The sequence below is a fragment of the Panthera uncia genome, chromosome E1 (assembly GCF_023721935.1).
Source record: "Panthera uncia isolate 11264 chromosome E1, Puncia_PCG_1.0, whole genome shotgun sequence".
In the NCBI taxonomy this organism is placed as follows: domain Eukaryota; kingdom Metazoa; phylum Chordata; class Mammalia; order Carnivora; family Felidae; genus Panthera; species Panthera uncia.
In genome coordinates, this window is record NC_064814.1 from 39,440,901 (window position 1) to 39,468,768 (window position 27,868).

Sequence of the window (27,868 nt, forward strand, 5' to 3'; positions counted from 1 at the left end):
AGAAAAAAGAAAAAAGAAAAAAAAAAAAAAAGGCAGAAACCTGACCTTGTCCGCAAGTCGAACAGTCCTGCGTCCCCCTCCCCCTAGCTTCCCCGGGAGCCAGTTCACACCATCCCAATTGGTCAGTCGGCCTGTTTCAGCACCTGCCCGGCAGTGACAAGGGACTCTCCACGAAGAGAAAAGGGTTTGAAAGGCAAGCGGCCTCGGAAACGCGTTGAGGCCCAGGAGGAAAGGATTCGAAGCGGAAAAGGAGGAGAGGACCTTCGGAGAGATGAGGCTGGCGGTCAGAGACTCACAGAGACAAGGCTCGAGAGGACGACTGGGGGTCAGGGTCGGGATGTGTTAAGAGGGCCCACGGTGAGGTGAGAGCTTGAGGGCCGCCAGCGGGCTGCCGAAAGGGAAGAGCTAAGGGGCTGGGAGGCCCGAGAGCGCGGAGAGGGGCGAGCAGGCCCGGGGCGGCAGGGGCTGCGGTGGCCGCGGCCGGCCCCGGTGCGCGGACTCACGTTCTCCCACCAGCAGGATCCGCACGTCTTTCTTCATGTCGGCGGCTCGCAGGGGCCGGGCTCGGCCCGCACGCATGGAGCGGACTCCTCTCGCCGGGAGCGCTCAGCCCACGGCGCCCCTCTCCCCGCACTACCGGCGCCGCTGCCAGCCTCCCCCGCCGCCCCGCCCGAGCCTCGGCCGGGGCCCGCCGCGCCGCCTCCTCTGCGCTTCCCTGCTCGGGAGCCGGGACAGCGCCAGCTCCGCCTCCTCCGGCTCCGCGGGCGGCGGCGGCAGCGGCGGCGGGGCCGACGGGGCGCCGCGAGGGACAAGCGCTTTCGGAACGCGAACGCTCTCAGGGCCCGAGCGGCGCCCCCGGCGTCCGGCAGGCCGTGGCGCAGGGCCAGGGAGCCTAGCCCACCTTCCCCAGGGCGCTGCGACAGCAGATACGCCTGGGGCTCAGAATTTGAGGAGTAGATCCGCTAGTCTGACCCCCATTTATTTTGCAGAATTGGGGCAGGAGAAGTTATTTGTCCAAGGTCAAATTAGAGCCTGGCAGTGACTCAAGACGGGATTATTCTCACCAGACTATAATCTCTAGGAGGGCAGCGACCTGTCTACCTGGTTTTCAGTAGCATCCACACCTTATCAGAAAGTGCTTGATTGATTAAAGGGTGGCTGACTCCTGGGATAGAGCCTTTTCCACTACACAAAACCACCACCCTAGCTGCTTTTTGCCTGTGATGCTTACAAAATACAGTTCTAAATAATGGCATTCTTTTTTTCTACCTTGTCCTTGTAAACAGATTCATTTCTTTGTACCAAACTTAATGACTTCCTTCTGCTCTAAGTCAAACTTAGTTTCTAAACCAAACTAAGTCGCTTTCTGTGGTTTCCTCTGAGAAGGGTCTTCTGATATTTTAGTTACGCTTGCTGAGCATAATGCTGGACACATAGGTGACACTGGATAATGAACTCTTACTGACTTTTCTAATATTGCCTTAATTCCCTCCTGACCCTGTCTGTCTGGAGGAATTTGTTGCTACATTCCAAATGCTAGGACAGTGTTTGGCATGCAGCAGAAGAAAGAGATAAATAGATACAGAGATATATATAATTAATGAGGAAACACTATCTGCATAATGTGCCTTTTTTTCTATCTTAAATATTACATAATAAGTTTTTAAAGGAAATAAAATATGTGCAAAGTACAATCCCCCTTTCTCCTAGGAGAAGCCATGGGGTGTGGTGTAGCAGTTAAGTGCTGCTGACAGATTGCATGGGATTGAATCCAGAGTCCATTGCCTAATCAGGTATGTGATCCTGAGTAAATTCTTCTACTTCTCCAATCTGTCCATTCCATAATGTGGCAATAATGATAACAATACGTATGTCTTCGGGTGGTTGTGAAGAATAAGATAATACACGTCAACCATCTGGTACGGTTCCCGACTCATGGTACCTGCTGTATTGATTTCAACCATCATTATCATCATCAAGGGCACTGAAAAGTTACAAGCCACAGGTTTTGAGGCAAATACATTGTTACACTTACAACAGTATTCTGCCTCCTTAATATAATGATGTCCCTACGGAGCATAGGAGAGAGAGCCCTTCCAAAAAAACACTCTATAGTATAAGGAGGGAGATAGGAGAAATACACTCCCTGCTCACCGGGAGATAATGAAGTCCTATCCCAGTATGGACACAAATAAGACAGATGGAAATGTGAAATTCAGGAGTCTTGATAACCAGATCTTTCAGGGAAAAGGATTTCTTCTGCATTTCAGTATTACACAATGGTTGAGTTGAAAAGACACTTACAGGGGCGCCTGGGTGGCTTGGTCTGTTAAGCGTCCGACTTCGGCTCAGGTCATGATCTCACGGTCCGTGAGTTCGAGCCCCGCGTCGGGCTCTGTGCTGACTGCTCAGAGCCTGGAGCCTGTTTCAGATTCTGTGTCTCCCTCTCTCTCTGACCCTCCCCTGTTCATGCTCTGTCTCTCTCTGTCTCAAAAATAGATAAACGTTAAAAAAAAAAATTAAAAAAAAAAAAAAAAGAAAAGAAAAGACACTTACAGAGCCCCTATTCCAATACCATTACTCTATAGGTAAGAAAAGCAAGACCCAGAGAGATACTGTGACTTGCCAAAGGCAGTCGAGCTGAGACTAAACCTTGGCTCTGCCATCCTTAGTGAGTGACCCTGGGCAAGTCACCTGTCTGTGCCTTAGTTTCCTGTCTCCCAAATGAAGACTATAATCTCTTCCCAAACTTCTACCTTATGGGATTGTTTGGAGGATCCCATAAAATAATACATGTGAAAAAAATGTTTCCTTAAAAAAATAAACTACACAAATATCAGATGACAAAGGACAAAGGCCCTTTATAGGCGGGCAAATTCTTTAGGGCACTGCCTGCTCCAAGCAACCCTTTGTGGAGAATCTTGACCCCAGGAGCTCTGCAACAGCATTGCCAGCTGATTACAATGTGAATTCTGTGCACCTTCTCCAGAAGCATGAGAGACAAGGCCTTCATGGTGTTGTACATGTGTGCTGGGCAACGGCTTTGGCATTTCTATTAGTTGAAATGTCTGGAAGGCAGAGGACTAAGAAGAGTTTATTTGGCAGGAGAACATCACACAGTTAATACTGCAAACTCCTTTGTAAATAAAGCCGGCTTAAAAATCCAGACTTAAGGGCTGCAGAAAGAGGGCAATCCGCAACCACTGTCAGCAGGCAAAAATTAATGGTTTGGCACAAATGGAGACCAACACTCATTAAATTGGGGGGAGGGTGTCTGGGCCTCCTGGGCAATGTAAGTTTCTTCTTAAAACACCTCTACATCTCTTGATCAGCTATACTTCTGAGGCTATGCCTCCCTTGCCCTCCCTTGAGCTTTATGTCCTCATGATATTAACAGACATCCATCAGGGATCACTCTGAAGGTCTCCTGGAGATAGCATAGTTCAGGGGTTAAGATCAGGGACTCTGGAGTCCACCTGCCTAGGTTTGAACCTCAGCTTTGCCAGTTCCTAGCTGTGCATCATCAAACAACTTGCTTAACCTCTCTATGCCTCATCTGCTAAATAGTAGTAACACCTCATGGAATTGTAGTGAAGATTAAATGAGTTACTATAGTAGAAAAACAGAATAGTACATGGTACATGGTCAGTGATTTATAAGTGTTGAATAAACAAAGTGAATTTTGAAGAAAGAGACTTGTGCACACGTCTCTGAGCCTAAGTAAGAGTCACGTGATGACGCACTGCAGCGAAACACAAGCCAGGGGATGGAGTTACTGGCAGTGGAATTTACTGTTGGGATATTGCAGACTGATTACTATGTATTAAGTATATTGGATAAAGCCAAGAGGACACATTGAAATCTAGAAGGCATTGATGGAATTTTCCTCCAGAATGCTGCTAGGAAGGAGTTCTACCATCACAAGACAAACCTGATGCCTCCTCAACTGTGCAGGGGACATAGGGAGGTCTGAACACAGTACCTTTGCCAGGAGATAACAGGATCCAGCTTTTATGCCCATCAAAGGAGGAACTTGCCACACAGCCTGTCTCTGCATCCCAGGACAGTGGGACACCCTGGGCCAGTGGGCAGAAGATGACCAACATCGGGTGAAATAAGAGGCTGGCCTCTGATTGGTGAGTTAGACCTAGTCCCAGGCAAGAGGCCAGTAAAACTTGGACTGGAATTGGCCCCACTCCTCAGACCTTCTATCTTTGGTCTCTAAAGTTAAACCCAAAGTAGCATCCATCATCCATTCTTCACTTTTGTCTCCCACTGCTTCCAGGAAGACTTCTTCCTTTTCCTCTCAAGCCTGCTCCGGTGGAAAAGTCCAGTGCCTGATTGATACAGAGTAAATATTTTATCTTGCCTTGTAATGCATTTGCTCTTGGTTCATTGTTCAAACATCCATGTCCTCTGCATAGTCACATGGATAGGTCTCCAGAGGACACGGGTTCTGCTTGCTTGATTTGGCTGGAAGGTCTGTCACTCCACACAACTACTTATTAAAAGGCATTTGATAGTTAGCCATGTGGAAAGGAAATTTTTCCACCTAGGATCCTCATCTTTAACACAGCATAATTTGGAGTTGTGGAATCACTATATTGTACACCTGAAACTAATGTAACATTGTATGTCAACTATACTTAAAAAAAAAAAAAAGCCCTCATGTATTGATGAAGTTGCATCCAGTTTACTTCATAATTTTCTTAAGCTCCTTTCAAATACAGATTGTAAAACAAAAAAACCCAATTAAGAGATAGTTGGTATTGAGAAGCCTCTCAGATCCATCCTTCCCACAAGTGGTCTAATTTCCCTTATGGAGTGGGTAGGAGCATGGGCTCTGGAGTCTACACTTCATCTCCAACACCTTATTAGCTGTGCAACATTGGACAAGTTACAGAACCTCTCTGAAAAACCTAAACCTCGTCTTCAAAATGGAGCTATCTCATAGGGCTCCTTTGGTAATTAAATAAAACCTAGATAAAGCATTTATCACATTGCCTAACAGATCACATGCTCACATATCACCCTTCACTGCATTTTTTAATTTGGAATTCATTTGCTGACATGCATTACCTTTCCAAGGGCAAATTGGTTAGCCTGCCCACTCAAATTGTAAAGTCTGAAAGGCAAAAGTGCATTTAATATAACTTTTGATCACTGTAAAGACATTAAAATTTTTGCTGACTTATTATAGATATTAACCATTCTCAAAAAATTTTAGGCCACAGGCTGTTTCTGCAAAACCAAAAATTCCATAGAATAGTAAATGTATATCTGTTTATTTATGCCAAGAAATCACAATTAAATATATTTCAAGAAAATAATTCAAAAGAAGAAAAAAATATATATATATACATATTCTATTTATAGCAACATTACACAGTACTTAAAAATGGAAAACATATAATTATAGGGGAATAAATTAAGTATGACATAAAATTATTAGCACTTTTGCTGTCATTATGGGGTGCCTGGCTGGCTTAGTTGGCAGAGCACATGACTCTTGATCTCACAGTCATGAGTTCAAGCTCCACACTGGTGTAGAGATTACAAATAAATAAACTGGAGAACTTTCGGGTCATTAAAACTAATGACTATTACAGACATGGAAAAGGATTTACAAAGTAAGTGAAAAAATAGAAATCTAAAACCACATATAGAATTACAGCTATATAAAAACGAACTATGATCTATCCATTTACGCAACTTTTATCCTCTATATTTGTGTAGTTTTGAACTTTTACAAGCATGCACCTGTGTCCACCGGGTAGTTAAAACTAATGGATGAACATAGATATTGGCTGAGAATACAAAGAAGGGAAAACGTGGTAACGATTATGAATTAATTTTTAGTACCATCATCTTTTGTACGATGTCAAAGTTAATTTAATAATTAGATCTTTAAAAAAATTTTTTTAACATTTATTTATTTTTGAGAGACAGAGAGAGACAGAGCGTGAGTGGGGGAGGGGCAGAGAGAGAGGGAGACACAAAATCCGAAGCAGGCTCCAGGCTCTGAGCTGTCAGCACAGAGCCCGACGCAGGACTTGAACTCACAAACTGTGATATCATGACCTGAGCCGAAGTCAGATGCTTTACCGACTAAGCCACCCAGGCGCCCCAATAATTAGATCTTTTAAATAAAATTAATAGAAATATTTAGAAGAATAGCAATATGCTTTAATGGAGGCACTGATGTAGGATATTATGTTTATTCAGTCATTTAACAAGTAGTTATTGTCTCCAGGAGGTGTGAGGCTCTGAGCTAGGTGCTAGGGGCAAAGTACTGAACATCACTGATTTATTATGGGAGACAAGTGGTGGACCGGGTAGTTCATCTTTGGGCACCCTTCTTTCTTCTCACCAGAATCCTCCAAATCATTCTCCAGGTACCCAAACCTTTCAACCCCTTCCACAAAATAGGTGGCATCTCATAATCTTTTCCTTCCTTGGCCAAAACCAACAAGACTCGTGTGATGGTGTCCCATTCCTCCCGTCGTCAGCTCTTCCTACAGGGCACTGTTAACAAATGACCTCCCAAGCAACGCCATGCCTTAACCCAGCAAAAATGCAAATACCCCAGAGAGCTCCTAGGAAAATGACTATGGTTTTAGCTCGAGTGGCCTTCCTGGTCACTCTTAGTACTAGTGGGTCTGCTTTTTCTTAAGTTTATTTATTTATTTATTTAAAAAAAATTTTATGTTTATTCATTTTTGAGAGACAGAAAGAGTGTGAGCAGGGGAGAGGGAGACTCAGACTCCGAAGCAGGCTCCAGGCTCTGAGCTGTCAGCACACAGCCTGAAGTGGGGCTGGAGCCCATGAACCATGAGATCAGGACCTGAGCTGAAGTCGAACGCTTAAACTGACTGAACCACCCAGGCACCCTGCGCTGGGGGTGTTTTCAATGGAGGAGTAACCTCTGATTTGTGTCTTCGGGGAAGCTCACATTAGCAGAATGAGAACAGATGGGAAGAGTGTTCTGACTAGAGACAGAGGGGCTCGGATTAAAATAATCTGGGAGAGAAGTGATTAGAGTCTGCGCCAGAGAAGACGCCGAGGGAAGAGGAGGGGCCAGAGCTGGAATGATTTGAGAAGGCAGAATCCAGTGTCACTACTTGGTGACTAATTGTGCAGAAGGTGGTGAAGAAAAGATCCTATGGTAACTCCAAGACATTGTGTCCTGACCAAAGGCATAAGGTTTTCTCCCCCAGGGCATGTTTGTTTTGAAATATAAAGGTGAAAAAGATTTCACTGGGCAGGGAAGGAAGACATAGTCTTCCAGACCGCATTAGCCCAATCTCTTAGAACCGGGTTTCCCAAAGTAGTGGAACAAGAGGTCATTGTAGATGGTGCAGGGACATTAGAAACAATGACCCCTGTGGCCAGAAAGTTTTTCCCCTTTTCTATTATGGTTTCTACCCTAATTAAGACAAAATGAAAGCCTCAGGAAGTCTGTAACACGTGATAATCTCCTCTTGCAAGAGAGAGAGCACGCAAGCTAGTGACGAATCCCGGGATCAGAGCCCTAGAGGACAGAACCAGGCTAGTCACCTTGTTTTGTTTTCCTTGAAACATATATTTAGGGTTACCCCTTTATTTAAGACACATGACCCTGATTTCCATTTACGTAACTTTTTAAAAGTTTCCTTTTGAATCGCTTCTCAGCCTTTTGGCTAAGATCAACCATAAGGTTTCCTTTGGAAATGAATGTACCTGAGAGGGGTCAGTGAGTTGGTTTAGGAAAAAATATTAAGTGAAAAATGGTGCAGGAGATAATGCAAGGGTAACAAGAATTGTGGCACATAAAAGGCTGAAGCTTGGGAAACCCTGTCCTAAGAAAGCCTATGGCTGGCTAGGAAGGTAAATCCCAAATTGAAACAAATCTTTGGCCTAATCCTAAGTATAATTAAAGAAGATTGCACTCCTCTGGAAGGACAAACACTCATGTAATGATTAGGGTGGGTTTTTTTAATGTTTGTTTTGAGAAGGAGAGAGGGAGTGCGCAGGCATGCCTGGAGGAGGGGCAGAGAGAGAGAAAGAGAGAGAGAGAGAGGGAGAATCCCTAGCAGGCTCCACACTGTCAGCATGGAGCACGATGTAGGGCTCAAACCCACAAATGGTGAGATCATGACCTGAGCCAAAATCAAAAGTTAGATGCTTAATCAACTGAGCCACTCGGGCGTCCCAGTGATTAGGGTGTGTGTGTGTGTGTGTGTGTGTGTGTGTGTGTGTGTGTAAGATTTTATTTTTAAGTAATCTCTACACCCAACATGGGGCACGAACCCACAAACCCGAGATCAAGAGTCTGTTGCACACTCTGGTTTACTGACTGAACCAGCCAGATACCCATTGCGGTCATTAAGGTTTGAGCAATTACGAATGAGGATAAATTTGGGTTTGGGGCTGAGGGCTCAGGCAGAAGTGGGGAATGATGGAGCTGAGCACATACCAAGGAAGATTCTCCCTTCCTGTCAAAAGCCTCAAGTGCCCCTGGGGAAGGGATTTTTCCCTTGACCAAAGCAAGAGAGCCTGAAGTACCTCCAAAGAGCAGCATGTTGCATTTTGTGGTTTGTTTCTGCAATCAGCTAGGAAATAAAGTCTTCAAATTAAACTTTTCCAGAAAAAAAAGTATTTGAGGGAGGAAAAGAAAGAGACAGATAGATATAATTGTATTAGAGGTTGCTGTGACCCTAAGAAGGTGGTGGCTTCCTGCTTGGTAGGTGGTTCTTCCAGGAACCCAAAGCCCTGGACCCCAACAACGGACACACCAGTAGGTGTCTCACCAGCAGGTGAAGTGTGTGTGTGTGTGTGTGTGTGTGTGTGTGTGTGTGTGTGTGTGTGTGAGAGAGAGAGAGAGAGAGAGAGAGAGAGAGAGAGAGAGAAAGAGAGAAGTGGAGGGGAAGAGAGAGGAAGAGATACAGGTGGCCCTTGTCACTGACATTACTGCCTTCTCCCTAACCCCTAGAAAAAAACAGAGACAAGTCTACAAGAAAACGTTAAGTTTTTGAGAGAAACACCTGCAGAGAAGGTGAGACGCTGCCACAGGAGTCCCCAGTGCTCTGCTCATTAGCCTTTCCGTCCCCACAGGAAGTCTTTCCAGGTGGATCCCTGTGTGGATGATTCCTTCCCCCATGTGGCATAGATCCAAGTGAGAGGCCCTTCAGCCACTGGCATTTCAGCTTCATTATTTCTGTTCTGGAGGATTCTTGTTTTGTTTCGTTTGAGGAAGGGCACCACTTTTCACAGTGTCCTGGAAAGTTTATGCTGACAGAAAACTTGAGACAAAAGCAAAGAAGCAGAGTGCGAACCTTTATTCTCTACTTAAAAATTTTTTTTTAATTTTTTTAATGTTTATTTACTTTTGAGAGAGACAGAGACGGGGGGGGGTACAGAGTATGAGTGGGGGAGGGGCAGAGAGAGAGAATGATACAGAATCCAAAGCAGCCTCCAGGCTCTGAGCTGTCAGCAGAGAGCCTGATGTGGGGCTCGAACTCATGGGACGTGAGATTATGACCTGAGCCAAAGTTGGATGCTCAACCAACTAAGTCACCCAGGTGCCTCTCTACTTCTTTTTTTTTTTTTAAGTGTTTATTTATTTTAGGACATAGAGATAGAGTGTGAGTGGGGGGAGGAACAGAGAGAGAGGGAGAGAGAGAGAATCCCAAGCAGGCTCCACACTGTCAGTGCAGAGCCCAACATGGGGTTCAAACTCACGAACCGTAAGCTCATGACCTGAGCCAAAGTCAAGAGTCGGAGGCTCAACCAACTGAGCCACCCAGGTGCCGCCCCCCCCCAAAATTTTTTTAATGTTTACTTTTGATGGGGGACCTGGGGCAGAGAGAGGGAGACAGAGGATACAAAGCAGGCTCCCCACTGTGAGCACAGAGCCAGATGTGGGGGCTCAAACTCATGAACTATGAGATCATGACCTGAGCTACACCCCAGAATCTTGGTACTTTTAAAGGGCAAACATCAAAGTGACTCTGGGTGAGAAGATAAAAGGTGAGTGATGCAGAAAGTAAAAACAGAAAGACCTTTAATGGTCAACTGGCACCAAGAGAGAGGCCCTGTCCCTTGCTCAGACAACCCAAGGCCACTATACTGAGGATTACCACCACCACCAACCACAAAAAAAAGAGCACCTCGTGGCTCTAGGGCTAGCTGTGTCCCATCAGACTGGAAGGCCAGGTCTCAGCACAGGACCTCATCAGAGGGTGTTAAGGTTAGAGACTTGACAGGGGAGAAACGGCCTGGTCCCTGCTCTGCCAGCTGACTGGCCCTGGACAAACCACTAACCCTGTCTGGGCCTCTGCTCCCTGGTTTGTGAGAAAGCAAATTAATAGAACATACAGAAGAATTTTGCTTGGCCCTGTTTTCGAGGATATGTACGTAAATTAAATGTGAGTCTCAAGATGTGAGAGGCCAAGGTGAATTAGAGGCTGCCATGATTCTGTCATTGTTGCTGTGGTTATCATTGTCCTGGCATTTTTCTAATTTCCTCACCTACTACTTTAATTTTTTCAGGAATCCTTTGAGGAAGATAAGGAAGGGCAAATAACTATTATTTCCATCTTACAGGAGAAAGAAGGGCTTAAATGCACTGCCAAGGGTTGCCTGGCTGGTTTGTGCAATGAGGCTTTATGCTTAACCAAGTCCAGCAGAGTTGAATTTCCACATCTTCAAAATGGGTGCTAGTCCAGCTTGGGGTCCTACAGATGAATTGCAAGGAAAGTAAAGGGAGAGGGAGATATGTAGATTCAGAGACCTACAAGACAGATGGATCAGCAGCTAATGGGTAAGAGGGTTCTTTCTGGGGCTGATGAAAATGTTCTAAAGCTAGAATACAATCAGAGTTTCACAACTCCATAGTAAAGGTTGATTTGTACACTTTATTTTTTTATTTTTTTAAAGATTTATTTATTTATTTATTTATTTATTTAAGTAATCTCTACACCCAACATGGGGTTTGAACTCACAACCCCAAGATCAAGAGTTGCACACTCTTCCAACTGAGCCAGCCAGACACCCCGCTTTGTATACTTTCAATAGGTGAGTTTTATAGTATGTAAATTATATCTCAACAAAGCTGTTAAGAAAAAGACACATCTGGTTGTTTTTGTTGTTGTTGTTGTTTTTTAATGGGCACGACTCTTGTGGCCAGGGATGTTTATTTGGGTGCTAACACTATAAAGAAATTTAAGGAACATCAGATTCTGTAAACATCAGATTCCTTTCAGGCAGAGGAAGGACTGTGTGATCAGGACAAGGCACGTGAAGGAGCTTCTGGGGTGGGTAGGAAGGTTTTATTTCTTGACCTAAAGTGTACTTAATAAGGGTGTTTATAATAATTTGTTATATTCCACATGTATTATGGAGTTTTCTTTTATTTACCTTGAGAGTGAGGGGCAGAGAGAGAGAGAGAGAAAGAGAAAGAATCCCAAGTAGGCTTCCACACTGTCAGTGCAGAGCCTAATGTGGGCCTTGAACTCAGGAACCTGTGAGATCAAGACCTGAGCCGAAATCAAGAGTAGGACACTTAACCAACTGAGCCACCCAGGCACCCCTTTTATGGTTTTCTGTATCTGTTGTGTTATATAATAAAATGACTTTTAAAAATAGGGGAAACCAGGGTGCCTGGGTGGCTCAGTCGGTTAAGCGTCCGACTTCGGCTCAGGTCACGATCTCGCGGTCCGTGAGTTCGAGCCCCGCGTCGGGCTCTGGGCTGATGGCTCAGAGCCTGGAGCCTGCTTCCGATTCTGTGTCTCCTTCTCTCTCTGCCCCTCCCCCATTCATGCTCTGTCTCTCTCTGTCTCAAAAATAAATAAAAACGTTAAAAAAAAAAATAGGGGAAATCAAGAATGAAATGACACCCTATGCTGGCCAGACTGTCAGGTGTCCCCTATGATCCCCCACCTCCTGGTATTCCTGCCCTGTTTAATCCCTTCCCCTCGAGTGTGGGCAGGACTTGCAACTTGTTTTTAACCAACAGAATAAGGCAAAGGCAATAGGATGTATGTGGTTATGTGTATGTGATTATATTATACAAGATTTAAAGTCCATCTGGCTAGGAGATGTTCTGTTCCTTGTTGGCTTTGAGGACGTGAGGGGTACACTGCAGAGGCCCATGGGGTGAGGAACTGAGGGTGGTCCCCAGCCAACAGCCAGCAAGAAACTGAGGACCTCAGTCTGACAACCCAAGAGGAACTGAATATTACCAACCACCATGTGAGTCTGGAAGGAGATCCTTCCCCAGTTGAGTCTCAGATGACACCACAGTGCTGGGTCACACCTTGACTGCAGCTTGTGAGACCCCCCCCAAGCAGAGGCCTTGTCTCAACGGTGCCCTGACTCCTGGCACAGAAACTGTGCCTCACTCCTCACAGAAACTGTGAGGTGCTGTGTGTTGTTTAAAACCACTGCATTCGTGGGGCGCCTGGGTGGCTCAGTCGGTTAAGCGTCCGACTTCGGCTCAGGTCACGATCTCGCGGTCTGTGGGTTCGAGCCCCGCGTCGGGCTCTGGGCTGGTGGCTCAGAGCCTGGAGCCTGCTTCCGATTCTGTGTCTCCCTCTCTCTCTGACCCTCCCCCGTTCATGCTCTGTCTCTCTCTGTCTCAAAAATAAATAAACTTTAAAAAAAAAAAAAACAAAAAAAAACACTGCATTCGTGGCCATGGTATTACACAGCAACTGATAATCTGCCCTGAGTTGGGGGTCCCTCAAACCACTCTCAGGTTCAGTGATTCACTAGAAGCACCCAGAGAACTCAGCAAAGTGACTGTAGTCTTGGTTACAATTTATTACAGTGAAAGGATACAGATTAAAATCAGCAGTAGTAAAAGGCACAGCACACAGGGCAGGAGCCAAGAGATCAACTATCCTCTCCCTGCGGAGTCACAAGGACAAGGTTAATTCTTCTAGTGACAGTTAGCGACAGTGTGTGGCAATGTACAAGGGGTATTGCCAACCAGGGAAGCTCACCCCAGCCTTGGAGCCCAGGGCTTTTACTGGGGGTCAGGCACCCAGGCAGAGTCTCCAGCCCCTCCAGAGGTCAAGGTGATAGCTCCTGGCCCGAGGCCCTCAGGTAAACAGACACTCTTATCAGGCAGGATATCCCAAGGGCTTAGGGGTTACCTCCCAGGAGCCAGTCAAGGGTCAATGCTTTCTGGGGAATGTGCAGTTTCAATGTCCCAAGCCTACAGTTAGCCCTTTTCTGCTCACCCATTAACTCTGGAAGTGGGATCTTTGGGAAGTTGCCAGCTACTTGAAACCAGAGGGAGAAACCGGGAGATCACCATGTTTTAAGACCCAGGGAAACTTTACACCTTTACTGGCCTTATAGTCAGAGCGTTTCCAGGATTTAAGCCATACAGCCAGAAGGCAGGGTGCAGAGGGGAGGAGGCAGAGATGGGGCACTCGTACAGAAGTGTCTCCTGATTGGCCACCGAATAGAAGGCAAGTTTGCCCTCTTCCAGGTCCAGCCAGATGCCCACCACCTTAGGTCTGTCAGCGCCCAGGATGGTTTCCTTGACCATGTGCCATGCAGAGAGCTGGCCAGTCCCCTTCCACTCTACACACCAGGAGTCTTCGGTCCTTCCCAGGGTCTGGTTGCGCCTCATCCCCCAGGAGGCCACCCCAACTGCCCAGTTGTTGCAGTGCTGAGTGTCTACTTCCCAGTACTGCTGCCCTGAAGAAAAGGCCTGGGAACATAAGACCTGGCAGGTCACAAACCTCTCGTGGCTCCAGAGATGGGTCTGCGGGCAGCGAGATACAGTCACCACCCGGCAGTCCTCGGACACCTCCAGACTACAGCAGTGGCTCCGAAGGTCAAAGGTCGGACTGATGGCCCCTGAGGAAAAGAACAAGGATATGATTAGCTCTCACCCTAAGAGCAAAATATAGCTTTGTAGCTTTTTTTTCTTTAAGTTTATTTATTTTTGAGAAAGAGAGAGAGAGAAAGAGACAAAGTGTGATTTGGGAAGGGGCAGAGAGAGAAGAGGAGACACAGAATCAGAAGCAGGCTCCAGGGTCTGAGCTGTCAGCACAAAGCCCAACGTGGGGCTGGAACTCCAGAATGGCAAGATCATGACCTGAGCCGAAGTCAGATGCCCAACCGACTGAGCCACCCAGACGCTTTGTATCTTTGAGTGTGATAAAGTTTACTTACACTGGCATTAAAATTGGTACCTCAACTTGCAGTCTTCTATCATGGTTCTAGTAACAATCCCCCCTTCACATCTTAACTTTTATTTCCCCACTTTAGCCTGGAATTTGGGAGTCTTCATCCCTTTTGTCTTTGTAATCAGCTCCCCTTTGAGCCGAAAACAGGCCCAGCAGCTGGGAGGTGGACTGACAGACCCCCAAGTTTTGTTTTGCTTTGTTTTGTTTTGTGTTGTGTTGTTTAATTCTTTTTTGAAAGAGAGGGAGGGAGCCCAAGTAGGGGAGAGGGGTGGAGAGAGAGAGAATCCTAAGCAGGCTCCACTCTGGGCACAGAGCCCAACACAGAACACGGGGCTCGATCCCACAATCCTGGGATTGTGACCTGAGCCAAAATCAGGTCAGGGTCGGACACTCCACCAACCAAGCCACCCAGGCGTCCCAGGCCAAAGCCAAGTTTTAAGCAGACTACATACTTACACTGAACAAACCGGGAGGTCCTCGTGGGGGCAGGGTGACTGTGGTCAGGCAGCGGGCATGCAGAGGAAGATGAACCTTCTTGGAGTTCCACTAAGGAATCAAAACATTGGGAAGGGGAAAAAGTCTTATCAAAAAAAAAAAAAGGCAAATAGAATTATTCAAACATCGTGATCAGGGCACAGAACTTTTTTGTAGTGTCAGACTTGAATCAGGACATCCAGCTCAGGTATTGATGTGGAAATGGTGGGGTTCAGAGCGAATGGTCAAGAAAGAATTCTTGAGACATTTTCAGTGCAAAAAGGTGGTTTCATTAAAGCTCGGGGACAGGACCCGTGGGCAGAAAGAGCTGTACGTGGGTTGTGAGGGGTGGCTGACTATATACCTTCAAGTTGGGAGGGGGTTAGGGATAGAGTAAGTCTCTAAGGAATTTTGGAAGCAAGGTTTGCAGGACCTTGAGAGACCTAGCTGTTGTTAGGAAAAAGTCATTTATTACTGTCTAGCAAAACCTCAGTCATGAAACCCTTCAGATGTATTATCATGCTCCTTATGCTTGGAGGATGACTGCTAACATATAATTGGGGGGACAGAGATAAAGGAGGTTTCCAAAGGAATGTTAAATGTCCCATATGTTAAAGTAGACTTATAGGCTCCTGGAGGGTTGGGATAATGTTAAGCTAAGACTGCCTTTTGCCCCTAGCAAAGTGTCAGCATGGAGGCAGCTGAACTCCCAGAGGAAGGTCACTCTGCTTGTTTCAGGACTTGTCAGTGGGCTGTAAGTTACCTTTGTTTCCCAAATCATTAAAAAAAAATCTTTTTTCAATGTTTATTTATTTTTGAGAGAGAGAGAGAGAGAGAGACAGAGCACGAGCAGGGGAGGGGCAGAGAGAAAGAGACACAGAATCAGAAGCGGGCTCTAGGCTCTGAGCTGTCAGCACAGAGCCCGACGCCAGGCTCGAACTCACAGACTGTGAGATCATGACCTGAGCTGAAGTTGGATGCTTAACCGACTGAGCCACCCAGGCACCCCATGTTTCCCACATCCTTATGTTCAGCCCCATGTTCTCACAGTGAGCTTTTTTTACTGCCTGTTTCCCTGGTAAGATTTAAGCTCCTTGCTGGTGTGAGAAGTAAGGGAGATGATTCATTTTCAGAAACACCAAATAGAATCTGTGCTGTCTCATTAAAATAGGTTTACAACCTATTGGAAATATGTATGACCTCCCTCCCCCCCCCCCCCCCCCCCACACACACCATGGAGTCCCAAACCCTTAGACACTTCACGTCCTGGTTCTTCTTCCCCTCTCCATTTCATGGGCTTATTTTCGCAGGCTTTGCAATGAGCATGCACCAAAGAACAAAGGGAGGAGGGACTGAAAGTCTCTGCGTCACCTCAGGGAATGTACATTTGTTCCAATCAGACTACTTTTTGCCTGACATGGGCATAGGCGCCATCCGGGTAAGGCTGTAACCTCTGTAGTACTCAGCCAATGAGTGTTGAGGAATCAGGGGAGGGACCTGCACGTCAGGAGATACATTGTCTGCTGTAACTGCCCTGAGTGTGCCTGTCCATCAGACACCTGCTCTTGCAAGAACGTTGATTAAAGCCTGGCTTCACCATGCTCCAAGTCTCCGTGTCCCTCCACTGATTGGGATGCTGGACTTATTTCTAACACTGGTAGAGACCTTGTTCATCTTTATGTTCTAAGCACCAAGCATAGTACCAGGCACATAGGAAGGGTTAGATGCACATGTATCAAATAAATTAGCTAATACCGTTTCAGGGCATCACTCTGACACCCAGAATATCCATGACCTCCCCACCGAATGCCATAAGTGCTTTAAAATGTTACTTTGTGTAAGTAAATTCTGAATGGGCACTCAAGAAACTACTACAAGCAGTTAACTGAAACTGCAATAGGCAAATTGGGCAAGGGTGGGAAGGAGACCTTCACTGTGTGCTTTTGTATTGTTTTGATTGCTGAATTAAAAATTTTAAATTTAACGCCAAAATTTAAACATTTTAATTAATTAATTACTTGAAGATTTTATTTTTAAGTAATCTCTACACCCAACTTGGGCCTTGAACTCACAACCCCAAGATCAAGAGTCACCTGCTCCACCGACTGAGCCAGCCAGGTACTACTAAAATTCTGATTTTAAATTTATGTGAGTAAATAAGATCATTAAGGAACCTAATCTAAACTTAGGGGTGCACAGGAGCCAAGAGGACACTTATTTCTCAGATAATTGCTCTAACTGGTTTCCTTGAGAAACTTCTCCCAAGGGATCATGTTTCTCCACCTAAATACAAAATAACTTTCTGGAGCGCCTGGGTAGCTCAGTAGGTTAAGCTTCCGACTTTGGCTCAGGTCATGATCTTGTGGTTTGTGGGTTCAAGCCCCACATTGGGCCCTGTGCTGACAGCTCAGAGCCTGGAGCCTGCTTCGGATTATGTGTCTCCCTCTCTCTCTGCCCCTCACCCACTTATGCTCTCTCTCTCTCAAAAATAAATAAACATTTAAAAAAAATTTTTTTTAGGGACACCTGGGTGGCTCAGTCGGTTAAGCGTCTGACTTCAGCTCAGGTCATGATCTCAAGGCTTGTGAGTTCGAGCCCCGCATCCGGCTCTGTGCTCACAGCTCAGAGCCTGGAGCCTCTTCAGATTCTGGGTCTTTCTCTCTCTCTCTGCCCCTCCCCCACTCACGCTCTGTCTCTCTCTGTCTCTCAAAAATAAATAAACATTAAAAAAATTTTTTTTAATTTTTTTAAATAACTTTTTAAGCAGAGCAAGATCATTTGAATATAAAAGTCGTTATAAGAGACATGTCCCTAAAGCATATAAAGCTGGCAGTGGCCAGACCAGGAGGCAGAAGAGAGGGAGCCCAGAGCTAATGTCTAAGGGACAGGCGTGAACTAACAGTTCTTCAGTCATGACTAGGGTTACAACAGAGAATGTACAAAGTCAAACAGAAAGGTTCCTTTCTATGTTTTTACTGTTTATTATTAGCACACTCACCAGAGATGATATGTTAATAGAACTTATCAAGGACGATTTACAAAATCGTATGCTTTGTTATCAAAGACGTTTAATAGTTAAACATAAAAAGCAGCTGATTTCCTTTTTTTAATTTTTAAAAAAAGTTTATTTATTTATTTTGAGAGAGACAGAAACAGCACAAGTAGAGGAGGGGCAGAGAGAGAGGGAGACAGAGCGCGACAGCATGACCTGAGCTGAAACCAAGAGTTGGTCACTCAAACGACTGACCCACCCAGACCCCCAAAAAAACAGCCTATTTCTGAATCTCCTCAGGTAGATAACACAGATGAGCAGTAAGCTAGCAAAATCAGGTCTAGGTTCTGGATGTATAGGTCTCAGAAAATGAGTTTCTATTTTTTAAAGGCCTGTGTTACATCATACCGCCAGTCATACCCAAAAAACACATCCAGCCACAAAAACACCTCAGCCCACTCTTTCCTCATTTACAGCAGCACAGGAATAACACAGCTGGGCTCTGGGATCCTATCCCCCAAAAACAAAGCCCTGGAACACTCTGTCATTTCCCCCAACTTCCATATTTAATACTCCACAAAATAAAATCACCTTACCCTGTGGTTGTTCTTCAAGGGCCTCTTTCCATGTCAAGCTTTCCCGTAATTTTTCCCGGATTTCTTCTAAGTCATGCAGAATGTCTCTCAGTTTTCTCTCGGGTGTGTGGGGAGTCACGAGCTTTGAAGAAACCAAGGAAAGACTATTGATGAATCATCCAAAATAAATTAATGAATTCAAGTCTCTTAAGGTATGCATCAAATAGCATATTCTGATTCTGCCATCTCTAATTCTCTATGTGCCCCCTCACAAATTTTTAAAAACATAATTAGGCCCTCAGACCACATGCCTTGAAAGGAATCTGGAAGAATACAAAGGGCAGCAAAAATATTAAAGAGTGGTTATTTCTGGGTGGTGGGGTTATGGGTGATGTTCATTTTCTTTGTTTTTAAAAAAATTTTTTAATGTTTATTTATTTTTGAGAGAGAGAGAGAGCGCGCAAGAATAGGGGAGAAGCAAACAGAGAGGGAGAAATAGAATCTGAAACAGGCTCTAGGCTCTGAGCCATCAGCACAGACCCTGACACGGGACTCAAACTCACGAACCACGAGATCATGACCTGAGCAGAAGTTGGACGCTTAATCGACTGAGCCACCCAGGCGCCCCTCATTTGCTTTCTTTAAACTGCTTGTGTATTTTCTAGTATTTTCTACAATAAACATGGATTTCTTAAGTAATACCAAAAAAAGTATTAAAATTTGTAAGCCCATCCTATAGGGGCTTTACAAAATAAATAATACAGATAGTCACCAAGATAAGCTTCAGAGGCCAGAATAATCTTCTCCAAGAGGCTACCATTATATCATCTCTCTTCTCAAGAGCCAGCATAGACATGTTGCCTCCATCCAGGTCCTCCCAGCTCTCTCAGGCCTCTAATCTATGCTCCCTGATTGTCTTTAACCTGTCATTCCCCAACACAGCCTCCCATTTGCTCCCACCTTCCCACCTTTGGTCCCTGACTTTCCTTCCCAACTTTGCATATCCTATTTGCATATTCCACTCTTCTTACCACTCATAAAGTAGCAGGCCCAATGGACTGAGTACTTTCCACGGCTTACTTCTAATTTTTAAAACAACCTTCCAATGTGGGTTTGCTATTCCCATTTAAAAAAAGAAATTACATCACTCATATGAGGCCTTTAAGACATAGAACAGATGAACATAAGGGAAAGAAATCGAAAATAATATAAAAACAGGGAGGGGGACAAAACAGAAGAGACTCATAAATATGGAGAACAAACTGAGGGTTACAGGAGGGGTTGTGGGAGGGGGGATGGGCTAAATGGGTAGGGGGCATTAAGGAATCTACTCCTGAAATCATTGTTGCACTATATGCTAACTAATTTGGATGTAAATTTAAAAAATAAAATTAAAAATAATAATAATAATAAATACAAAAAGAAGTTACAGTTACACTTCATGGAGGTGAACTAAATTGCCACAGTGAATTTTATCGACCTGCATTTTCCCATCACTTGAGCACTTTTTTTTAATGTTTATTTATTTTTTTGAGAGAGAGACAGAGAGAGAGAGAGAGAGAGAGACAGAGACAGAGCATTAGCAGGGGAGTGGCAGAAAAAGAGGGAGACACAGAATCCGAAGCAGGTTCCAGGCTCTGGGCTGTCAACAAAGAATCCAATGAAGGGCTTGAGCCCATGAACCACGAGATCATGACCTGAGCCGAAGTCAGATGCTTAACCAACTGAGCCACCCAGGTGCCCCTACTTGAGCGCTTTTTTATACCAGAGCTCTTTTTGCCCAAGGTCAGAATACAAGCCAGCAGCAATGCCAAGGGGGAAAGTCAGACCCTCAGGCTTTTCTCCCCCCAACACCTTGCATCCCTGAAGACCTGTGTATTCACTCCTTCAATGAGCATTTGTTGAACACCTAACTATGTGTCCAGCACTGTGGTAGGCCTGGGGATACAAGAGTGAACAAAAGAACAAAAGCCATCAAGGTCTCTACCCTAATGAAGCTTAGAGTCCAGGGTAGGGGAAGTGGGAGAACAAACAGGAATAAATTATGGCACCAATCATTATCAAGTTCCAACTTGTGATAACTGTTACAAATGAAGTCATAAGGGCTTCTCTAACAGGGAGACTTGTTCGAGGAAATCAGTGAAGGTTTCTCCCGGAAAGTGATGATCTAGCTGGGTCTGAAGGATGAGCAGGCATTACCTAGGTGGCAGGGTGAAAGAAGAACATTCCATGGAGCGCACCCTGCTGGTGGGAAGAAGCACGACACCCTGGAGGTACTGATGTGGGCCACGGTGGCTGCAGCTTGAAGAGCCCCAGGGTGAGGAGGGTGAGGGGACCCAGATGGAAAGAGACAGGAGAGGCAGACAAGGGCAGGAGTCCCACAGGTCCCTGTTGGTTCTGTGAGGACTGCTGGGATTTGAGTCTTAATCCCCCACAAACAGATGGCGCTGGAGATGTTGTAAATCAGATTTGTGTTTGAGAGGACCATGAGGAGAGCAGACCAGTGCGAACAGAGTGGAGTAATTAATTATTGCAGCAATCCAGGCAAGAAATGATCAGAGGCTTTGATCAGAGATGTCTCCAGAAAGCTCAAGAGTAGTCAATAGATTCTAGGGATGTTTAGGCTGGTGAGGGAAGGGGTGACATGATTCCCAGGTTTCTGGCTTGTGCACTTAGAAGGATATAACAGGCCCAGTCATTGAGATGGAAACAGTTTGGGACATTTTTTTATAAGTTTATTTATTTATTTTTGAAGCGGGGAGGGGCAGAGAGAGAGAAGCGGACAGAGGATCTGAAGCAGGCTCTGTGCTGTGCTTAACCAACTGAGCCACCCAGGCACCCCAGTTTGGGGCACTTTAAGTACGGTGTACCTTTGAGATACCAAGAGGAAAAGGTGAGAAGGAAGATATCAGACCATAGCTCAGAGAAAGGTCCAGGCTGGAGCTACGGTGTTCACAGGGTGGTAATTAAAGCCATGGTGTGGGAAAGACCACACAGGGGGAAGAAAAAGCGATGTACAAGTCAGCCTTGAGGAATCTGGGCACTTCATTGCTGAGGAGAGGAAAAGAGAGTGAGCCTGCAAGACAGACGGAGAAGACGCCAGCCAGAGAGAAACAGGAGAAGGTCAGAACAATCCTGTCCTAGAAGCTGAGGAAGCTTCAGGAATGAAGGTGTGGCCAAAGACTGCTGAAAGGTCAGTGAAGATGAGGACGAGACTATCTGCAGGATTTGCACAGAGGTCACTGGGGATCTCAGAGCTGGTTAGGTACAGGGCTAAGGATGGAACGTGATCCACCAGAAGCTCCCCCGCCTTGCCTCCAGCATTCCACGCTTCTGCTCAAACATGTTTGACAGTAGGAAAATGGTAACAGATGAAGACTTACTGCATCCTTCAACTTCCAAACACGTTCATGTTGCTCCAATTGGAAGCTGTCCCTAGCCCCGCCCCCGGCACACCCTTTCCCCCTCCTGGCTGGGTGCCTACCAAGCTCTGGGTGCTCCCTTCATTGTCTGGTCCGGGCTCCAGGAGGTGTGTCTGACTCTGAAGACTCCTGACAAGGTCTACAAGCTGTTCCACCAACTCTTCCAGCTCATGCCCAGCTTCTGTGATGCTCTTCTGTGCCTCCGCCTTTAAAAGAACAAAGAAGAACACAAAGCTGGACCGGGAAGCAGCTCCAGACAGAGAAGTTGTAAACACCGGATAAAGGAAGCAGGCAAGTAGGTGACGAAGATGTCCAGAGGACAAGGAGGTACACTTCCTAGACCTTTTGCGTGCCTACTGATCATTTGGCGGCCATAACAGGGAAACAGAGACCATCCATAGGAGTGGGGTGGGGGGTGGTGAGAGTGAAGCGTGAAGGGGTCATTCTGCAGAGGAGGTCAGAGAGGAAAGAGCCTGAAGATTTGGCAGGGTGGGTGCAGCCAGCAAGGTGACAGGGGCAGTGGAAGGAATCAAACTAGAGAGGTTTAAGGTCCAGTGTCACCAGAATCATCCTGTGTCCTTACCACTCCTTTCAAGGTAAAAGTGACCATTCCTCCTTCTCCTCTTAAACGGTGCAGAGACTCAACCTAACTGATCATTGTGCAGGGATTGAGGAAACTTTCAAGTGATGCACAGATGTAAGCTCCTTTTGTTTGGTTATTGATGTCCTGTACATTTTTAAAAATTTTTAATGTTTATTTACTTTTGAGAGAGAGAGAGACAGAGCACAAGCAAGGGAGGGGCAGAGAGAGAGGGAGACATAGAATCTGAAGCACGCTCCAGTGCAGAGCCCAACGCGGGGATTGAACCCATGAACTGTGATATCATGATTTGAGCCGAAGTCAGACACTTACCTCACTGAGCCACCCAGGCACCCCTGACGCCCTATACATTTAAGGCAACATTCAAACTAGAGCGCTAAACAACCCCACTTAAAGACCTTGATTTGCTCAGCGGCCTGGCTGGGAGTGGAAGTAAGTTCTGCAGCCAACATTCTGGAACAACCTCAAGACCCTCATCAGAGGCAGGATGGGCTCAGACTTCAAAGGATGAAGTCTGGAATTGCATTCCCTCCACAAGGGGTCCTATGTCAAGTCACAGAAATACACAGTGTTCATCATCCAACTGTCAATAAACCAGTTTTTATAACTTTGTTCTGATACTTTTCTTTTTTAAATCATGTTGGAACCTCAAAATCTGAAATTAACCCAGGACCTTCTGCATCTCCAAGAAGCCTGACATCCCTCTGGGGCACCTGGGTGGCTCAGTCTGTTAAGTGTCCAATTCTTTACTTCAGCTCAGGTTATGATCTCATGGTCATGAGATTGAGCCCCACGTCGGACTCTGCACTGACAGCACAGAGCCTGCTTGGGATTCTCTCTCCCCCTCTCTCTGTCCCTCTCCACTCACATGCTTTCTCTCTCTCAAAATAAATAAACATATAAATATAAATAAACATATAAACATATAAATATAAATGAACATATAAATAAACATATAAATAAACATATAAATATAAATATAAATATAAATATAAATATAAATATAAATATAAATATACTTTGTGTTCCCTCCACATAGAAACATCACAGAACAGACACTGTCAAAAGCAATTATGTCAGAACTCTGGAAAAGGCTCAGAGGGAAATTTATAACTGTAAATTCCTGCATTAAAAAAGAAGAAGGATCTCAAATCAATCACTTACATTTATTTATACCTTGAGGAACCAGGGGAAAAAAAGGGCAAACCAAACCCAAAGCTAACAGAAGGAAGGAAATAATAAAGATTATGGGAGATAAATAAAATGGAGAATGTAAAACCAATAGAGATATGAATGAAACAAAAGTTGGTTCTTTGAAAAAAATCAACAAACTGACTAATCTTTAGCTAGACTGATAAAGAAAAAGAAAGAGGAAACATAAATGACCAAAATCAGAAAGAAAGCAAAGTGGACACATTACTACTGACCTTACAGAATAAAATTTAAGAGAATATTATGAACTTATGCCAACAAATTAGATAACTTACATGAAATGGATAAACTCCTAGAAACACAAATTACCTAAACTGACTTAAAAATAAACAGAAAAATGTCAACAGAGGTATAACAAATAAAGAGATTGAATCAGTAATCAAAATCCCAACAAAGAAAAATCTAGGACCAGATGGCTTCACTGGTGAATTCTACCAAATGCTTAAAGAAGAATTAACAAGAGTCCGTCTCAAAGTCTTCCAAAACATAGAAGAGGAGGGAATGTTTCCTAACTCCTCAGTGAGGCCAGTATAACCCTGTTGCCAAAGCTAGACAAACACATCACAAGAAAATCACAGACCAATAGCCCTTAACAAAATACTAGCAAACTAAGTCCAGCGGCGTATTAAAAGAATAATACACCACGATCAAGTGGAATTTATCCCAGGAGTGCAAAGTGGTACAACTTAAGAAAAACAACCAGTGTGATATACCACATTAATAGAATGAAGGGATAAAAACCACATAATCTTTTCATTTGATGCAGACAAGGCATTTGACAAAATCCAACACCCTTTCATGACTAAAACACTCAGAAAACCAGGAATAGAAAGGAAATTCCTCAACATAATAAAGGGAGTTTATGAGAAATCCACAACTAACATCACACTCAATGGTGAAAGACTAAGAGTGGGACTAAGGCTCTAAGAGCAGGAACAAAACAAGCATGCTTGATTGCACCTCTGCTACCTGACATTGTACTGGAAATTTTAGCCGGAGCAATTAGACAAGAAATAAAAGGCACCTATTGGGTGCCTGGGTGGATCAGTGGGTTAAGCATCTGGCTTTTGATTTCGGCTCAGGTCATGATCTCACAGTTCTTGAGGTTGAGCCCCATGTCTAGCTGTGAGCTGACAGTACAGAGCCTGCTTGGGATTCTCTGTCTCCCTGTCCCTCTGCCACTCCCCTGTGCATGCACCTGTGTGCTCGCTCACTCTCTCTCAAAAATAAACATTAAAAAAAAAAAAAAAGAAACAAAAGGCATCCCAAGTGGAAAAGAAGAAAAGATGCTCTCTACTCACATGACATGATCTTATAAATAAAATCCTAAAGATCTTATAAATAAAATACACAAGAAAGCTACTAGAGCTAGTAAACGAATTCAGCAACGTTGAAAGGCGCAAGATCAGCACACAAAAAATAGTGTTTTTATACCCCTGCAGTGAGCAATCAAAAAAAGAAACTGAGAACCCAACTGCATGTATAACAGTACCTAAAAGGACGAAAATACCTAGGAATATATTTAACCAAGGAGATGAAATAACTTCTATTTTTGAAAACTACAGAGCATCACTGAAAGAAAGTTAAGAAGACCTAAATAAATGGAAACACATTCCATGTTTTTGGAAGAAGACTTAATATTGTTAAAGATGTCATACTCAACACAATCCCTCTCAAAATTCCAACAGCCTTGTTTGCAGAATGATAACATCAATTTTCAAATTCATATGGAATTGCAGGGAGAGCCAGAACAATCTTGAAAAAGAACAGGGTCAGACAGACTTACACTTCCTGATTTCAAAATTTATTACAAAACTATATTAATCAAAACAATGTGGTACTGACATAGGGATAGATTCCCCCGCCCCCCCAAAAAAACCCAATGGACTAGAATTAGGAGTCTAGCAATAAACCCATTCATCTATGGCCAACTGATTTTTTATGAGGGTTCCAAGTTCACTCAATGGAGAAAAACACGCTCTTCAACAAACGGTATTGGGACAGCTAGATTTTCACATGCAACAGAATAAAGTTGGACCCCTACCTCATGCCATATAGAAAGACAAACTCAAAATGGGTCAGCGACCTCAAAACAAGCCTTATTACCATAAAACTCTCAGGAGAATATACGGGGATAAATCTTCGTTAACTCAGAATTTGGTGGTGCATTTAGATACGACACCAGAAACAAGAACAATAAAAGAATAGATACACTGGACATCAGCAAAACTTAAAACGTGTGTGCATCAAGGGACATTAGCAAGAAAGTAAAAAGGCAACCCACGAGATGGGGGAATATATTTGCAAGTCATATACCTGATAAGGGCTTATATCCAGAATTTATAAAGAATTGCTAACACTCCACAAGAAAAAGACAACCCAATTTTTTTTAAGTTATTTATTTATTTTGAGACAGAGTGTGTGTGTGAGCAGGGGAGGGGCAGAGAAAGAGGGAGAGAAAAAGAATCCCAAGCTGTAAGCACAGAGCCCGACCCCAGGCTTGAACTCACAAACTGTGAGATCTTGATGTGAGCTTTAACCGAGTCCAGCGCTTAACTGACTGAGCCACCCAGGAGCCCAAAGACAACCCAATTAAAAAAAAAAAAAAAAAAAAAAAAAAAACAGTCAAAGGACCTGAATAAACATTTCTCCAACGAAGATACATAAATTAGCAATAAGCCCATGAAAAGATGATCAGTCAACATCATTAATCATTCGGGAAATGCAGATCCCACTAGGACTTCATGCCTAACAGGAAAGGTATACTAAAAACAAAGTGGCAGGAGGGAGAGGGGAATAAAAATAAAATGAAAAATAACAAATGTTGTTATTTTGCCAACAAATGTTGGCAAGGATGTGGAAACATCAGGATGTTGCCAATGGAATGTAAAATGTTGCTGCTGTAGAAAATGGTTTGGCTGTGTTCCTCAGTAAGTTCAACAGAATTCCCGTACAAACCCGCAAGTCCACTCCTAGGTATTTACCCAAAAGAACGGAGAAGAAGGGCTGGGTTACTTGGACACCAACGTTCAGTGCATCACGACTCACAATAATCAGAAGGTAGAAACAATCCAAGCGGCCATCCGTGTACAAATGGATAAACAAAATGTGGTCCATACACGCAATGGAATATTATTCAGCCACAAAAAGGAGTAAGATTCAGGTGCACGCTACAACATGAAGGAACCCTGAAAACACTACGGGAAGTGGAAGGAGCCAGACACAAGGGGACAAATATTATATGATCCCACGTATATGAAATACCTAGAGTAGGCAAATGATAGAGACAAAAAACAGACCAGACGTTACCAGGAACTGCAGGGAGATGGAATGAGAAGTTACTGCTTAAGGGGTGCCAGAGTGTTTGTGGTGCTGACATTCTGGAAACAGAAAGTGATAGTTGCCCATCACTGTGGATATAACTAACGCCACTGAACTGTACATCTTTAAAAAATGGTTAGACGGACCGGTCTTGGGCTGAATCTTACCCCAGTATAAAAATGTTCAAAGAGACAGACTGCGGAAAGACTGGAAAGAAGTGGCAACGTGCTGAGGAGCAGCTAGAGCGGCCGGGCTGTCAGGAGGCGGCTTTTTCCCAGCGTGCGTGTACTTGTCCGCACTGCCCCGAGAGCGGGAGGGCCCAGGGTGAGAGCAGGCGGGCCGGGGCAGGGGGGAGAGCGGGGGGCCGCGGGCAGGCGCGCGGGGCCGAGGGGCGCGACGGCGGCGCAGGTCCGCCTCCCTACCGGCAGCTGGGCGGCGCGGCGCGAGGGCGGGCGCGCGGGCTCGGGCGCGGCGCCGGCGGCGGCTCCCCGGGCGGGAGCGGCGCCGGGGGCCTCCTTCAGCTCGCGCAGCGCCCGGCTGTACTTGTCGGCCAGCTCCTGCAGCAGCGTGTTCTTCCGCAGCTGCGGAGGCTGCGCGGCGCCCTCGCGGCAGGTGGGGCAGGAGCGCCGGCGGCCGGGGCTGCCGGCGGCCCACAGGCCCTTCAGGCAGTCGCGGCAGAAGCTGTGGCCGCAGGGCAGGGTGGCGGGCCAGGCGAGCAGCCCTTGACAGATGATGCAGCCCAGGTCGTCCTCGGCCAGCCACACGGGGATGGCCAGGCCGGGGTCCAGGCCCGCCATGGTGACCAGGCAGCCCCCAGACGCCGGGCCGCGGAAGTCGGGGCCGCGTCGGGGACCGCCCGCCCGCGTCGTCGTCTCCTTCCGCTGCTCCCTCGACCTTCCACTCCCCGCCTGGGTCCACCCATTTTTCCTGACTTCGGTCCCGCTGAGAGCGGACCTCGGCCCTCCCCCGCCCAGCGAGCGGCGCCCTAGGGCCGAGCTGGCCTGAGTCACAGCCACCTGCGCGTGGAGATCAGCTCCTCCCGAGCGCTAGGAAACGCTGATGTCCTAGAGACCCTTTAGCTTGATGCC

The 27,868-nt window shown here is 45.4% G+C and overlaps 2 protein-coding genes across 11 annotated transcripts in view; both read right to left on the bottom strand.

Annotated features, from left to right (window-relative positions):
* Positions 1-748, bottom strand: part of RHOT1 (ras homolog family member T1) — a 65,100-nt gene extending 64,352 nt beyond the window's left edge. For 4 of the 10 annotated variants that reach the window (XR_007459351.1, XM_049637869.1, XM_049637870.1 and 1 more), the window contains exon 1: positions 504-747. Coding sequence is in view for 8 of the 10 variants with exons in the window: in XM_049637869.1 (XP_049493826.1) it covers positions 504-579 (76 nt within the window). In the remaining 2 variants the exon portion in view is untranslated. Of the gene's footprint in view, positions 1-296; positions 434-503 lie in introns of those variants that run through there. The other 6 variants (XM_049637867.1, XM_049637874.1, XM_049637866.1 and 3 more) reach the window with 5 other exon arrangements.
* Positions 749-5,268: 4,520 nt separating this feature from the next.
* Positions 5,269-27,868, bottom strand: RNF135 (ring finger protein 135). The gene is made up of 5 exons (XM_049637895.1): positions 27,203-27,868; positions 21,709-21,852; positions 18,246-18,366; positions 14,640-14,729; positions 5,269-13,851 (listed from the first exon to the last, which is right to left on the bottom strand). Exons 1-5 carry the CDS (start codon positions 27,575-27,577, stop codon positions 13,322-13,324), a joined length of 1,260 nt encoding a protein of 419 aa, XP_049493852.1. The 5' UTR covers positions 27,578-27,868; the 3' UTR covers positions 5,269-13,321.

Excerpts from the sequence above, each read along its gene's own strand:
- RNF135 (XM_049637895.1), bottom strand. The coding sequence starts at position 27,577 with ATGGCGGGCCTGGACCCCGGCCTGGCCATCCCCGTGTGGCTGGCCGAG. Across the intron at positions 21,853-27,202 it reads GCCGCGCCGCCCAGCTGCCG|GCGGAGGCACAGAAGAGCAT; the intron begins GTAGGGAGGCGG and ends GTTCTTTTAAAG. Across the intron at positions 14,730-18,245 it reads CCTTGAAGAACAACCACAGG|TGGAACTCCAAGAAGGTTCA; the intron begins GTAAGGTGATTT and ends TTGATTCCTTAG.